Consider the following 16,572-nt stretch of genomic DNA (forward strand, 5'->3'; position numbering starts at 1 on the left):
CTTATCTGTCCCTAGTCACTTGCTGCTGACCTCTGCAGGCTCAAGGAAACATTGATGAAATGCTGGTGTGACCTGACATGTCACAGATGAGTCATGATCCACCACCAAGCGAAACTGAACCAAGCAATCGCCTCAGTTCAGCAGTCACATTTACTATTCTGACAGTCTAACTGCAGCCAAAATAATGTCAAGTAATGATATATGAATGGTGATTGCAAGCAGATTCTAGGAAGTCACCATCTTGGGCCCTGCCATCCTTCTACAGAACTTTCCTTGATAATGACGTCTGGGAGCTCCTATTGATGCCAAACATGTAAATCTTTGCTCTGTTATCTCAAAATTATTGACCTCTCCATGTGAAGAAGGATTTGTCTTCCATTGTGTTGGTTTCTTGAAGGACAAGTTGTATTCTTTTAGATTACTGATGCATAGATTTCATCACCTCTGCCAGAGCATGCGTTTGTCAATCCTATTATGAAAGGAATGTGCCAGTGATCAACCTAGAATTATGTGTTCTACGTATGTTGAAGAACATATCTAAAATCAGGGTCTACAAGTTCTACAGTTGAAACGTCTTGGAGCTCCTATTGACCACCAAACATGTAAATCTTTGCTCTGTTATCTCCAAATTTTTTACCTCTCCATGTGAAAAATGATTTGTCTTACATTGTGTTGGCTTTTTGAAGAACAAGTGTTGTTCTTTTAGATTACTGATGCATGGACATCATCACCTCTGCCAGAGCATGTGTCTATCAATCTATTATGAAAGAAATTTGTAATGATAAACCCATAATTTTGTGTTCTACGTATGTTGAAGAACATGTCTTGCCAACTAAAATCAGGGTCTAAAAGTTCTACGATTGCAATATGTTTCAAGGCTTTCCGTGAGTTGCCATTTTTTGTAACAACTTCCATATTAAAGAATATTTCATGGCCAAGGTTACTGATAGAATTAATATAAGAAGACATAGTTGGAAAGTAGCATCAAGGAGACAATGGAATACACATTGTCCAGAGCAAAAAAACAAAACAAACCACAGCAGTTACGATACAAGGCTATAGACAAAGAGTGCTAGCAAAATACTGAATATCTTTGTTACGGTGCATTGTGGTAAATACACTCCACACTGAACACAGAAGGGAAGGGAAAAGGTATTAGGCCTGTAACCTAGGGAAAGGGAAATGGTCACACCTATTGAGTCCCTACGCCAAGCCCTGACTTCTTTTAGTATGAACAGACCTTGATGGTAGGAATGTTCATACGCAGGAACCTAAGCCAATCTCACCCTAACAGGGCCCTGCAGATAGTGTCAGGACACGGATGGCCTATTCCTGCCCAGATGAAGGAATAGGAGACCCCCTCAGGCCTAATATCAGGAGGTAGGGGAAAACAACAAATAACAAAGAAGATACACTTAACTTCCACAAGTAGGTGGACCAGCAGGAACTCAGAGGGAACCAACACCAGAACTTCCACAAACAAGGAGCTATTAACCACATAGCATGATGGGTGAGGCAAGACTAAATAGAGGAGTAAGGAATGACCACTTAAGCTACACCTGAGACAAGAGGTGTGGTCATCCCCAGCAACAACACAGAAAGGTGAAACAAAAGAGACTGTCAATCACTTGCAGCCAGTCTCCTCGATCTTCTAGTCCCTGTCACAGGTGGGACTGTTACAATCTTTCCCTTTACAACTAAAGTCTGTGAAAGAGTTATTGAAGGTTGATGTTATAAATTCTATGAAATGCACAAAACAGGGACAATGATATGTATTATGTTACATTTTCTATAGAGAAAGTAAATATTGGAACATGAAAGCAAACTTCCAGCTGATGGTCAGCGATAACATTATTTTTTCCCTATACTAGCTTTAAAAAGGGTTGGCTCATCTCACACACCATTGGCATATCACTAGGATATGCCATCAAGGACAAATAGATGCGAGTCCCACCTGCTGCCATCTCCAGAACGGGACCACAAAAAATGAAGGAGAGCACACTGCGCATGCATTCATCGCTACAGAAGTTCACAAAAAAGCTAAGAAAGAGCGCTCAGCTGTTTTTGGAAATTGTAACATTGTGAATATACTGCTAATCGGGATGACTGGAGTCGGACCGCCCAACGACTTGATATTGATAACCTATCCTGAGGATAGCTTATCAATATTAAAATCCTGGAAAAACCCTTTAAAGCTCAAAATGCATAGGCTTGACACAAATTTGGGTGACTTTAAATAGCAGATGCTTTATGCCAAGGTGTTGGGTAGTGATGAGGGAAGTATTGAAAAATTTGATTTGACTGATTCGCCCAATTTTGCTAAAAAATTTGCTTTGCATTCATAGCCGATTGCGGCATCTGACAATAATATTACAGTGTAAAATAAAACATTTCTAAAATCATTCTTACCCTCATCCATTTGATCGCGAAGAGCCGGCCGCTACCATCTTGAGTGAAGATCTAGCTTGTATCCTCGCGCAGCCCATGAGGAGGTCATCACGTCAGCCGACATTTTGTGCAAGATCTTCAATCAATATGGAGGTGGCCGGCTCTTCACGCTCAAACGGATGAGGTAAGTTTGATTTTCTTCTTTTTAACCACCATTCAAGGAAAATTGATTCGCTATCACAAAGCACAAGGAAATTCGACTTCACGGCAAATCAAATTTTCTCTGAAATTCGGATGAAATTCCACTTCGTGGAGTTTGATTCGCTCAACGCTAGTGTTAGGTGTTAGATCTTTAATAGCAATGTTCTTACTTAAAAACACTTACCGTATTTTTCGCCCCATAAGACGCATTTTTTTCCCCCATGGAGTGAATACTAATGAAAGCTTCCATTTTGGAAGCGCTCATTAGTACCGGAGGACCAGGAACCGGTGAAGGCTCTGTACTCACCGCTTCCTGGTCCTCGGTTGTCGGCTGTGCACAGCGTGAGGGCGCTCTGTGAACTCACACTGTGCGCGCCGGTTTACAGCACAGCCGACAGCAGGATAAAGAGGATCGCACTGTGGGTGAGGAGGGGCGGCGTCCGAAGCAGGAGAGGTAAGTTTTTATTTTATTTTAAGTTCTCTGTGGCATTGGGGCTGCTAAGAGGCATAGGGGCTCATATGGGGGCTGCTAAGAGGCATGAGGGCTCATATGGGGGCTGATGAGAGGCAATAGGGGCTGGTAAGAGGCATATGGGGTCTGATATAAAGCAATGGGGCTGATGAGAAGTATATGAGGTCTGATTGGGGGGTCATTCACATTGGGGTCTGATCTGAGGTCTTATTGGGGTCTTATTAACATTGAGGGTCTGATTGGGGCTGTCAGCTGAGGTCTGATTAACATTGGGATTCGGACTGCTGGTCTGATCGGAGGTCTAATGAAAAAAATATATATCTCATCGTTCTCTTCTAAAACCTAGGTGCGTCTTATGGGGCGATGCGTCTTATAGGGCTAAAAATACGATCTGTTCTTAATGTTTGTAACTTGTAATGCTTCTTTATGCTTGTAACTAGGTTAAAAAAGTGGCACAGCAATAAAAAGTTCATAAACCACAAAGAAAATTTAATAATAAAAATCCATATGTTATGCCTTTACATACCATCCAAAATAAAGTTTCTGTGGCCAAGTTGGAATACTGCTGGATGGTAGAAAGCACGCTGAATATAAGGCATATCAGCACAATAAGAAATCTGCAGAAAGAAGAAAGAAATGTAAATCAAGGGAGAACTAAAATTGCTACTTTTCATTTTTGTTGAGTCTAATATAGATTTTGATAGATGTCACCATTACACCAAGAAATTTCCAAAATCCTATTTAAACTGGAAAAGAGACAATAGCGGCTCACCAAAACCCTCCTATGAACACGGTGCACTCCTCAGGAATCACCCAACTCCTTGAAGTAATAAATAGTCAAAAAAATGGAGGGGCACTCAAATATCCGAGTATGATGGACAAAAATAGGGTTTATTATATAATAAAATGTCAAATAATAAAATGTCAAATAGTAAAATGCCATAAAATGAGCACATAAATAAACATCATACAATACAATGTATAAAAGAAAATTAGAACGTAAAAATAACCATCCCAATGGATATGGGGTAGACAGTCAGATGACCACTGTAAGGTGACCTGATGAAATGAATAGCGTTGGTACCGTGGGTCAAAAAAATCAATGTACAGATAGCAAAGTCTATGATGAAATATTCAAGTGGTACATTCCATATAAATTGAATAGGTGGTAGTTAGTACATTACCGCTCCCTGGCCGGTGTTCAGCTTCTTAATCTGCCGTCCGGACCTAACACGGCGCCCCGTGTGGTCTCGCGGTCAAACTGTGGCGTCCCACGTGATTCAGCGGCGTCCCATGTGATCAAGTGGTAACCACGTGACCGGCGTATAGGATGATGCGTTCCACCATGCGCTTCAATGGGAAACTTCCGCGGTATGTTTCACTTGAAGTTAGAAGAGAAGAACTCTCTTGGACGTCTGCTTGTGATGGAGAACAGTTGAATCGCTGATATACAGGTCCTTCTAAAAAAATTAGCATATTGTGATAAAGTTCATTATTTTCTGTAATGTACTGATAAAAATTAGACTTTCATATATTTTAGATTCATTACACACCAACTGAAGTAGTTCAAGACTTTTATTGTTTTAATATTGATGATTTTGGCAGACAGCTCATGAAAACCCAAAATTCCTATCTAAAAAAATTAGCATATTTCATCCGACCAATAAAAGAAAAGTGTTTTTAATACAAAAAAAGTCAACCTTCAAATAATGATGTTCAGTTCTGCACTCAATACTTGGTCGGGAATCCTTTTGCAGAAATGACTGCTTCAATGCGGCGTGGCATGGAGGCAATCAGCCTGTGGCACTGCTGAGGTGTTATGGAGGCCCAGGATGCTTCGATAGCGGCCTTAAGCTCATCCAGAGTGTTGGGTCTTGCGTCTCTCAACTTTCTCTTCCCAATATCCCACAGATTCTCTATGGGGTTCAGGTCAGGAGAGTTGGCAGGCCAATTGAGCACAGTAATACCATGGTCAGTAAACCATTTACCAGTGGTTTTGGCGCTGTGAGCAGGTGCCAGGTCGTGCTGAAAAATGAAATCTTCATCTCCATAAAGCTTTTCAGCAGATGGAAGCATGAAGTGCTCCAAAATCTCCTGATAGCTAGCTGCATTGACCCTGCCCTTGATAAAACACAGTGGACCAACACCAGCAGCTGACATGGCACCCCAGACCATCACTGACTGTGGGTACTTGACACTGGACTTCAGGCATTTTGGCATTTCCCTCTCCCCAGTCTTCCTCCAGACTCTGGCACCTTAATTTCCGAATGACATGCAAAATTTGCTTTCATCCGAAAAAAGTACTTTGGACCACTGAGCAACAGTCCAGTGCTGCTTCTCTGTAGCCCAGGTCAGGCGCTTCTGCCGCTGTTTCTGGTTCAAAAGTGGCTTGACCTGGGGAATGCGGCACCTGTAGCCCATTTCCTGCACACGCCTGTACACGGTGGCTCTGGATGTTTCTACTCCAGACTCAGTCCACAGGTCCCCCAAGGTCTGGAATCGGTCCTTCTCCACAATCTTCCTCAGGGTCCGGTCACCTCTTCTCGTTGTGCAGCGTTTTCTGCCACACTTTTTCCTTCCCACAGACTTCCCACTGAGGTGCCTTGATGCAGCACTCTGGGAACAGCCTATTCCTTCAGAAATTTCTTTCTGTGTCTTACCCTCCTGCTTGAGGGTGTCAATGATGGCCTTCTGGACAGCAGTCAGGTCGGCAGTCTTACCCATGATTGCGGTTTTGAGTAATGAACCAGGCTGGGAGTTTTTAAAAGCCTCACGAATCTTTTGCAGGTGTTTAGCGTTAATTAGTTGATTCAGATGATCAGGTTAATAGCTTGTTTAGAGAACCTTTTCATGATATGCTAATTTTTTTAGATAGGAATTTTGGGTTTTCATGAGCTGTATGCCAAAATCATCAATATTAAAACAATAAAAGGCTTGAACTACTTCAGTTGATGTGTAATGAATCTAAAATATATGAAAGTCTAATGTTTATCAGTACATTACAGAAAATAATAAACTTTATCACAATATGCTAATTTTTTTAGAAGGACCTGTATCTTACAGCTTAAGTCTCCAGATGGTATAAATGCTTGCTAGGTGATGGACCATGTGATGAACACAGTGACATCATCAAAGGTCCTATTCCTCACAGATGAAGACAGAAGAGAGGCCGGCTGCGCGAACAAGTGGATTAAGGCGAGTCAATTATTTTAGTTTTTTTTTTAACCCCTCCAGCCCTATTTTACTTAGCATTCTGTATTCAGAATGCTATTATTTTCGCTTATAACCAGGTTATAAGGGAAAATAATAGTGATCGAGTCCCCATCCCGATAGTCTCCTAGCAACTGTGCGTGAAAATCGCACCGCATCCGCACTTACTTGTGATTTTTACGCAGCCCCATTCACTTCTATGGGGCCTGCGTTGTGTGAAAAACGCACAAAATAGAGCATGCTGCGATTTTCACGCAACGCACAAGTGATGCATGAAAATCACCGCTCATGTGAACAGCCCCATAGAAATGAATAGGTCCAGATTCAGTGCGGGTGCAATGCGTTCAACTCACGCATTGCACCCGCGTGGAAAACTCGCCCGTGTGAAAGGGGCCTAAAGGAGGCTAGTCACCTCTCCTGACTTACATTTCTCATGTAATAACCGTTCTGGAGCATCTATTCTTATGACTCTATGATGTGTCATTCCTTTATCATTCCTGCTAGAAGTTTATGAATGAATTACTAGCAGTTCGTAATGAAGGTCCAGATGGATGTTACCAGTTGGGGGAGGTGTCCCTGGAGAATCCGATATTATCTAATCAGTGCTGCAAGTGTCAGACTGTGCACCCAAAAAGTTGATAAGGGCAGATGCCATGTGTCAAACCCTCCAATGTTCTGATACTGATGACCTAGCTTATCCATATTCAAGTTCTCGAAAAAAATGTTTAAAACGGAAAAGCATGAAAAATAATCTATATTTTTCAAAAAATCTTGTAATTTTATGTAATTGCACATTTAGAATAGCCAATGAGGCATTCAATAAAATATATCTGTATATCACCACCTGCTGCTTATTCTATTCTCATCTCTGTGTCCACCTTGCTGAGGTGGTCGCACATGCTCAGTTTCATTCTGCCACCAGCTGGATCTTCTGTTTGAACCTGTGACAGTTACAGGACATGTCCCCAATGAAAGGGCACACACACCCAAAAATAGCAGAGCAATTGGAGAAATGAATGAGGAGATCTCCGGTTCTATGTGAGGTACAGGGCTGGTTCTAGCTTTGTGGGAAAGAGACTGTCATGTACTATATAATGTCTGATTTTCGTTTTTACATTAACCATGGGATAACCCCTTTAATACTACTCATATATCAGTGTTCCAATGCATAAAATAGGGGGTTACCAAGAACAAACATTATTTTTAGAATAGAAAAAGAAAGAAACCCATACGATACTCCAAAAACTTCAAAATTAATATCTACTGGTTACTGGTCTGAAAACTACAAAATCTTATGCAAAACTTAAGAAATATTACACCGATCCACAGCAAATACGAACCCATTCCAAATATTGGGTCATATTAGGTCATCAATATCAGATTGGCGGGGGTCCGACACCCGGCACCGATGCCGATCAGCTGTCACCGAGCGCACATGCCATTTCCTGTCTCTCTTCCAGCGTCCTATAGACCTAGCAGAAGCGAGCAGGAAGAGAGACAGGAGACAGCACGTGCGCTCGGTGACAGCTGATCGGCATGGGTGCCAGGTTTCGGACCCCTGCCAATCTGATATTGATCTTGAGGATAGGTCATCAATATTAAAAGCCCGGAAAATCCCTTGAATTTTTTTTTTCAGGCTATATTTGCGGGATCACATTACACACAGGGTTCGTTTGCAGTCTGGGACCATGGGGACACATACACCGGGTGTGTATAGAGCTGTAGAAAAATGTATGATGGTTCAGATCCAAACTACTTGCAATGTTGCTAATATTTGATTGGCTATGGAAACTATAAAGGAGCTCAGTTATTCATTGCACGTTCAGGAGCTAAATCTAAATATTTCAGCAGATAAAGTACGTGATATGGCATTCATTCCATTTTTTAAATCCGTTTAAGCCTTACATTTAAAGGAGCAGCTCAGATGCTTTATTCAAAAGAGTTGGCTGAAATTTGGAGATTGATGGCCTATCCTCAGGATAGGTCATCAATATCTGATCGGTGGGGGTCCTATTCCCAGCAACCCGTCCGATCAGCTGTTTGAAGAGGCCGTGTTGCTCCGGAGAGCACCGCAGCCTCTTTGTAAGCCAATGACATAACATTCATTGGTCACATGACCTAGCCGCAGCTCAGTCCCATTCAAGAGAACAGGGCTGAGCAGAGATACCAAGCACACCTGCTATCCACCAGATGGTGCTGTGCTTGGTGAGATGCAAGGAGGTCGTGGCACCTCAAACAACTGTTCGGCATCTGTAAAGGGTGTCAGACCCTCAACTATCTAATATTGATGACCTATCCTAAGGATGCCATGTGTCAAACCCCCCAACCAGTCGATGGTGGTTCCAGAGGTTGGGCCACCACCGCTGACTGTGACAGCTTTACTAAGACCATCAATCTATATCAGTTGATGAAGATTTACTAGAGAGTAGTTTTTTTTCTTGTTTTTGGTGTAGACCAGAATTGGGCAGGTCACATTCTCCAAGTCCAATCCTTGCCGCACCAAAGCCAATTTTTCCTTAGTTTCTCCTAAGTTTTAGTTTGGTTCAACCACGATGCTGATCACACATTCTAATCCTATCATTACACATACACTGAGCAAAAATATAAACGCAACACTTTCGGTTTTGCTCCCATTTTGTATGAGCTCAACATAAAGATCAGAAACATTTTCTACATACACAAAAGACCCATTACTCTCAAATACACTAATCTGTCTAAATCTGTGTTAGTGAGCACTTCTCCTTTGCCGAGATAATCTATCCCACCTCACAGTTTAATACTGTCCAGTCCTTTGCTGCCAGTTTCAAACTGTGCAGGGACACACAACTCCCACCGGTAACACCCAGCTGTACCTTTATTTGGAAACTTCTACTAGGAACAATAGAGGAACATATATAGAGTTATAAGAATAGATGGTCCAGAATTCTCATCTTTGGCCCCCATTCTAGTGTGAAGAATTGACACCTTCATAAACTTACAGTAACATTCTTTATAAGACTTGCATCTTATTTTTTTAAAATTATTTAAAGAGGTTTTCCCCAAAAAAATATTCTACAATGTTCAAAACAGCACCTGGATCTGAATCCTTTCATAATGGCATACAATTAAAATTTTTGTATAGCCACCGAGTTATTCAACGAAATGTATCTGTGTAGCACAAACTGCTTTTTGTTCTTTTTCAAATTTCTCTGTCCACCTCACTCAGGTGGACGCACATGCTCCGTTCCATCCTTTAACTGCTACCAGCTGCAGTAGAAAGGACTCACCTCCTGACAAAGAACATGCCCTGGGGCTACCAGCCTGGATAAAATCTAGCAGAGCAATAGGAGCGATGAATGGGGAGATCTCTGGATCCATGCGAGGTACAGAGCTGATTCTAGCTTTGTTAGAAGAAGATTGTCATGTACTAAAGGATGTCTAATGATTATTATTTTTTTACATTAATCATGGACAACCTCTTTAAACACACATTCCAAATTAGCGTTTTGTAGTTTTGAGAGATGTTTAGAGCCCTAGAGCTCTTGTAAAAAGACTCATCATGCTGACGCAACATTACACTTCTCCAAGTGTCATGTTACGCGGTTAACTCAACACTTAAAAGTGGCCAAAATTGTGATTTTCCATTGAGTGTCTGATTCTATTTTTACCCCTCTGCGCATATGTGTTTAGTCAGTGTTTCACAGCGTCTGTGACCTCCACTTGTAGAATTCATGCAATCAAACCTGTAGAGTTGCTTTAGGATGTTTATTTTGGCCGGTCATCTTCTGGCATTGCAGCATTTTCAGTTGAAGTTGGACAATGCTCTGCTTAGGATTCCTTGTGAAGAGTAAAAAAAAAAAAAACATGCAGTCGAATTATACAAAATTATTTCCCAACCCCACATTGTCAGGAGAGTCATCAGATGCCAAAGGCAGTCATATCCGTGTTGTTTTAGGAGCCTGGCGGTGTTGTATGACGCACGTTTAATGTCTAGTTTTGCCTGATTAATGAAATCTAAATACAAAAGTAAAAATGACAGACTTCGGTCCGGAAAATCCTTCATACGTAGTCAACAGCATGTCATAATTGACGCATCACATTTACACTTATTTGTTTTATGTTTTTTGGTTTTTATATAAACAAATATTTAATCTGTATGCCGGGATTAGTATAAATTACAGTGATTATGTGCATTTCTATATTAACAGATGGTTGTCAGAGACTGGGAACCCATGGCATGGTGCCAAAGCAAAAAGACCCACCTTTAACGAGTGCACCAGGCCTTTTGTTAAGAGCTTATCTCCATCGTTTCAGGTCCCAGCTGGAATGGAAGTGTAACTTGCCACCTAAATACAGCATGCCTCCTCATCTATTTTAGGAACTTCCTTAGCAATGAATGGACAACACACCATTCATGTGTTGTGTGCTCTTTTTCACTTTGGGTTCCCCGTTCTGGAGATAGGATTGGGTCCCAGAGGTGGGGCCCAAACCTTTCTGACATTGATTGTACAGTCAGGTCCATAAATATTGCGACATCGACACAATTCTAACATTTTTGCCTCTATACAACACCAAAGTGGATGAAATGAACAAGATGTGCTTTAACTGCATATGTGCCTCCCACTTGTTAAGGGACCAAAAGTAATGGAACAGAACAATAATCATAAATCAAACTTTCACTTTTTAATACTTGGTTGCAAATCCTTTGCAGTCAATTACAGCCTTAAGTCAGGAACGCATAGACATCACCAGGCGCTGGGTTTCATCCCTGGTGATGCTCTGCCAGGCCTCTACTTCAGTTCCTGCTTGTTCTTGGGGCATTTTCCCTTCAAGTGAAATGCATGCTCAATCGTATTTAGGTCAGGTGATTGACTTGGCCATTGCATAACATTCCACTTCTTTCCCTTAAAAAACTCTTTGGTTGCTTTTGCAGTATGCTTTGGGTCATTGTCCATCTGCATAGTGAAGCGCTGTCCAATATGAGCAGATAATATTGCCCGAAACACTTCAGAATTCATCCTGCTGCTTTTGTCAGCAGTCATATCATCAATAAATACAAGAGAACCAGTTCAATTGGCAGCCATACATGCCCACGCCATGACACTACCACCACCATGCTTCATTGATGAGGTGGTATGCTTAGGATCATGAGCAGTGCCTTTCCTTCTCCATACTCTTCTCTTACCATCAATCTGGTACAAGTTGATCTTGGTCTCATCTGTCCATAGGATGATGTTCCAGAACTGTGAAGGCTTTTTCAGATGTCGTTTGGCAAACTTTAATCTGGCCTTCCTGTTTTTGAGCCTCAGCAATGGTTTAAATCTTGTGGTGAACCCTCTGTATTCACTCTGGTGAAGTCTTCTCTTGATTGTTGACTTTGACCCACATACACCTACCTCCTGGAGAGTGTTCTTGATCTGGCCAACTGTTGTGAAGGGTGTTGTTTTCACCAGGGAAAGAATTCTTCGATCATCCACCACTGTTGTTTTCCGTGGTCTTCCGGGTCTTTTGGTGTTGCTGAGCTCACCGGTGTCTTCCTTCTTTTTAAGAGTGTTCCAAACAGTTCTTTTGGCCACGCCTAATGTTTTTGCTTGCTCTCTGATGGGTTTGTTTTGTTTTTACAGCCTAATGATGGCTTGCTTCACTGATAGTGACATCTCTTTGGATCTCATCTTGAGAGTTGACAGCAACAGATTCCAAATGCAAATCGCACACTTGAAATGAACTCTGGACCTTTTATCTGCTCATTGTAATTGGGATAATGAGGGAATAACACACACCTGGCCATGGAAAAGCTGAGAATCCAATTGTCCCATTACTTTTAGTTCTTTAACAAGTGGGAGGCACATATGCAAACTGTTGTAATTCCTACACCGTTCACCTGATTTGGATGTAAATACCCTCAAATTAAAGCTGACAGTCTGCAGTTAAAGCACATCTTGTTTGTTTCATTTCAAATCCATTGTGGTGGTGTATAGAGCCAAAAATGACAGAATTTTGTCGATAACCCATAATTTATGGACCTGGCTGTATATCCTAGCAATACACCATTAATATGTGAAATGAGCCCACCTCAAACCAAAATAATTAGGGCTGGTGCTTTGGTATTAATTAAGTTGATACCATTAGTTTGGTACTATTGGTTATATTGGAAAGTTTGGATGGTGTTCTACATAGAATTTTTAGAAATTTGCACTTTTTGGCAAAAAAAAGAAATCTAAAAATTCATTTGCCAGATGTTTGCTATAACTTATTAGGGAATTGTGAAACATGCTAAAAACAACATGGGAGAATGATTGAAAGTTTGTGTCACTGTTGAGGAACCCCTACTTCCATTTGTACCACAAAAAAACTACTTTGTAGAGTGAGAGAGCATTTGAAAGATCCTGATTGGGATTATGTTCTGGCCCAGATTTTTTGGCTGCTTTTCAAAACAATTTTGAGCTGTAAAGATGGCCCATCTCCATTGTAAAAGTGGATTCTTTACAATGCCGTCTTCTAGGAAACCATGGCTGAGCAACTTTCGCCTATAGCCAGTAACATACTAGAAGGACAAGGGGCTTGAAGCTAACTCAATGGGATGAAACCATGTGTCAACCAATTCAAGAGAGCCTGAGACATGCTCACCTGCCCTACCACCGATCTTTCATTCTTTTGTTGGGTCCATGTAAGTTTGCTCTACTCACGGGAAAATGGTAACCTGCTGGGCCGCCCTCCATGGGTGTCACAGTAGCTGCATGGACTGAGTCTACGCTGTGTACATCTTTGTCTATAACCCAGACTGCAACTACCAAATAAATTCCCTCGTTAGACAAAGATAAATAGACCTGCACAAACAATTTTATGACAGATTTTTATCACTTTTGGTTATTTGCAACATATTCTTCGAAGGGTCATACATAAGTTTTCTCCTGTGGTGAACGAAAAATCGGATGCCAAAAACATGAAGATAACTTGTTAGCAATTATAAAATGCTCACTTCTCAGACAGTCCAAATCCCTTGAGATTAAGAAGCCACTTGATCAAACATATTTAGAAGGTGTCTGTAACATCCACTAAATGGCTTGTGGAAAGAACAGGGCTCTCTGTTGAGTGTCTTTCCAAGCGAAATCGCTTGTGTCCAGCAATGATGACATATTTGTGAAGCGGCACATCTCTATGGTAGGCAGAGGTCTTTAGGCTATCCTCATGCCTCGGGTCCATGTCCTCAGGAAGAATTCACACTTGGTGGTGAAGCCTTGTATGTGAAAGCACCCTAGGGTGCAGGCTACGTTCATACCTGTGCTCATGTTTTCATTTTATTTTCCATTAAAGAGGCTATCCCATGAGTCATGCAAACAAAATTGAAATCAGACAGTACATAATCTTTCCTTAATAAAGCTGGAACCAGCCCTGTACCTCACATGGATCCAGAGATCTCCCCATTCATTGTTCTACTAGATTTATTTCAAGCTGGCAGCTCAGGGGCTTGTCCTTTCTCAGGGGGCATATCCTTCCTGCTGCTGCTCAGGGGGCATGTCCTTTTTCTGTAACTGCCACAGCTTCCAACAGAAAATATTGTTGGTGGCAGTTTAAGAATGGAACTAAGCATGTGCGTCCACCTAAGTGAGGTGGACAGTAAAATAAAGAAACAAACAGCAGGTGGCTCTATACCAATAGATTTTATTGATTAACTCAGTAGCTATTCTAAATTTTTTATTATGTGCAGTTAAAAAAGTTATAAAATACAGATGCTGCTTCAAAAAAAGAATATTTTTCAGAAAGAGAAAAGAAAAATAAACAGAAAAATCTGAATAAAAGGCATAGCTGGATCCATCACATGATGGACAACAACGGCGCCCAATGGACCCCATTGATTATAAAGGGGGATCGTCATTTTACAGGTTAAAATAGCACAGCATGGTATATGTTCTGGCTTTTTTTTTTTTTATGAATCTACATCGTAAACTTCTAACGAAGCATCTAATATAGATTCAAAATGAACCATGGTCACAAGTTACATTTATATTACAATTTTATTAGATACATTTCTTGTGTAATGAAAGGTGAACAGTACAGTCCTGTACTCAACTCACACACTGTCCCTACCTACTACCACGATCTGCCCCAACTGACGGCCCGCAACATGGCGATGGTCCCCGACTTGGGAAGCCTAAACCTAATGGGGTAAATGAGTAGTCAAACAGAAAGAGGTCAAAACCAGAACTGGATAAGAATATAAAAGTGAAGACAAAAACCCAGCAAAGTGGAACCAGGAGATGATGTCAGAGACAAAGTCAGCAGGCAAAGGCAAGGTCACAAACTTGTCCAATACCAAACAGTGACCAATATTAAGCAAGGTCAAATACCAAACAGAGTCAAATATCAGGAGGTCACATCAGAGGCAAAAATCAGAATACAGACAAACAGGGAATAGGTCCGCGATCCAGGGTCACAAACACAAAACTGGCTAGTGAGGCAGGGAAACCAATCACAGGCAACTGTGGCCAGCAGCTTCTTGTTTATAGAGCCCGCCCTCAGAAAGCATGTGACGCCGAGCCCAATTGGTTCGGGGTCCCTGCTACCCGATAGGTTGACCGGCCCAACTTTCAGAGGGGATGGCTGCTGTAGCAAGAGCGCAAAAAGGACGGCGCTGCCATAGTTCGGCTGGATCCACCGTGGAAGGGCAGACAGGTAAGTACGTGAGAATATGCCTGTAACTTTTGGACCTGGTTGGCAGGTGGAGACCCCACGGTTCCGTATTACACAGGCATAGGCACTACTTTGCACTAGACCCATACCTCTGTAATATGGTGTGTGATAGAAACACAAAGTATCTGTGAGAAAGAAAACCTTGGTGCGTCTCCGTATGAAATCTGAAGGTTTAGTACAGGTATGTGCTGGATCGGTAATATGACTGTGGGCATGAAGCCTTAGGCCTCTCTCACGCGTACTATACGGATTGACTCATGATGCGTTCTGTGAAACTTGCACCATTTCGCAAGCAAGTTCAATCAGTTTTGTCTGCAATTGCGTTCAATGTTTCCGCGCGGGTGCAAAGTTTTTCATGCACGTGAAAAAAAACCATGAAGATTTGCAAACATCTTCTAGTAACCTTCAGTGAAAAACGCACTGCACCCAGGTTACATCTGGATGCAATGCATTTTTCACGAAAGCCCAATTCACTTCTATGGGGCCAGGGCTGTGTGAAAAACGCTGAATATAGAACATGCTGCGATTCTCACGTAACGCAGAACTGATGTGTGGGTAAAAAAAAAAAAAACACACACACATGTGCACAGACACACTGAAATGAATGGGTCGGGATTCGGTACGGGTGCTATGGGTTCACGTCACTTGTGTGAACGGGGCCTTATTAATTCAGCATAGAAATCCAAGTGGGATCTGTTGCTGACAGATCTACACACATCTCACACAAAGTTCACTTGTTACTTGCCCAACAGGTTTAATTGCTGTCGCAAGCAAACAATTCTAGTGCATCTTTCCTGAGGCAATAGGTTTTCTGTCTTTCACATCGTTTTCTTCATTTCTCACCAAAAAAACAAAACAGAATAAAGCACCTGAGAAACAGTACAATTCCTGCCCTATCCAGTCACATAGCATATAAGTGGCTGCAGGCTCCAGGTTTTGTTGCTATAAATATAGTATACCAGTGATGGCACTCCAGCTGTGGTGAAACTATGACTCCCAGCATGCTCTATTCATTTCTATGGAGTTCTGAGAACAGCCAACCAAGTGTGCATCTTGGGAGTTGTAGTTTTACCACAGCTGGCGTGCTGGAGGTTAGCCATCACAGGTATAGGCACCGAGTGGAGTCTTCATCTGCTCCAGCTACCACAACGATACTGACATCAGCTATGTGGCTTAAGGTTGTGTGCACCTTTAAAACATCCGAAAGAGAACGTCATCATTAAAGGGGTTCTCCAGACCTATAATGATGAAGTGGCGTGCCTAGGGTGTTTGTACCGCTGGCGGGTCCTTTCTTTGGCCCTCCTTCCCCCCCCCCCCCCCCAATACTTAAAAAAAAAATTGTACCCCCTCAAAGTAGTATTGCCCTCATTGTACAACCTTCACAGTAGTTTTGTACAGATGTGTGCCCCCTCACAGTAGTTATGCCGAAATTGTGCCCTCTGTGCCCCTTTCACCGTTGTAATGCCCTTTTTGTGCCCCCTTCACAGTAATAATTCACATTATGCCCCCTTTATAGTAATTATCCACATTGTGCACCCTTTATAGTAATAATCCCCATTGTGCACCCTTTATAATAATAATCCCCATTGTGCACCCTTTATAGTAATAATGCCCATAGTGCCCCCTTCATA

General features: G+C 41.8%; 1 protein-coding gene across 2 annotated transcripts in view; it reads right to left on the reverse strand.

Moving 5' to 3' along the window:
* Nucleotides 1-16,572, reverse strand: part of KCNQ1 (potassium voltage-gated channel subfamily Q member 1) — a 189,288-nt gene that overhangs the window by 32,465 nt on the left and 140,251 nt on the right. Inside the window, exons 1-2 of one of the 2 annotated variants that reach the window (XM_044270874.1) lie at nt 10,513-10,531; nt 3,588-3,678 (exon numbers count right to left, since the gene is read on the reverse strand). In XM_044270874.1, coding sequence (XP_044126809.1) covers nt 3,588-3,590 — 3 coding nt within the window. In that variant the 5' untranslated portion in view covers nt 3,591-3,678; nt 10,513-10,531. Of the gene's footprint in view, nt 1-3,587; nt 3,679-10,512; nt 10,532-16,572 lie in introns of those variants that run through there. The other variant, XM_044270873.1, reaches the window with a different exon arrangement.

The sequence above is a fragment of the Bufo gargarizans genome, chromosome 10, assembly GCF_014858855.1.
Source record: "Bufo gargarizans isolate SCDJY-AF-19 chromosome 10, ASM1485885v1, whole genome shotgun sequence".
Lineage (NCBI taxonomy): Eukaryota > Metazoa > Chordata > Amphibia > Anura > Bufonidae > Bufo > Bufo gargarizans.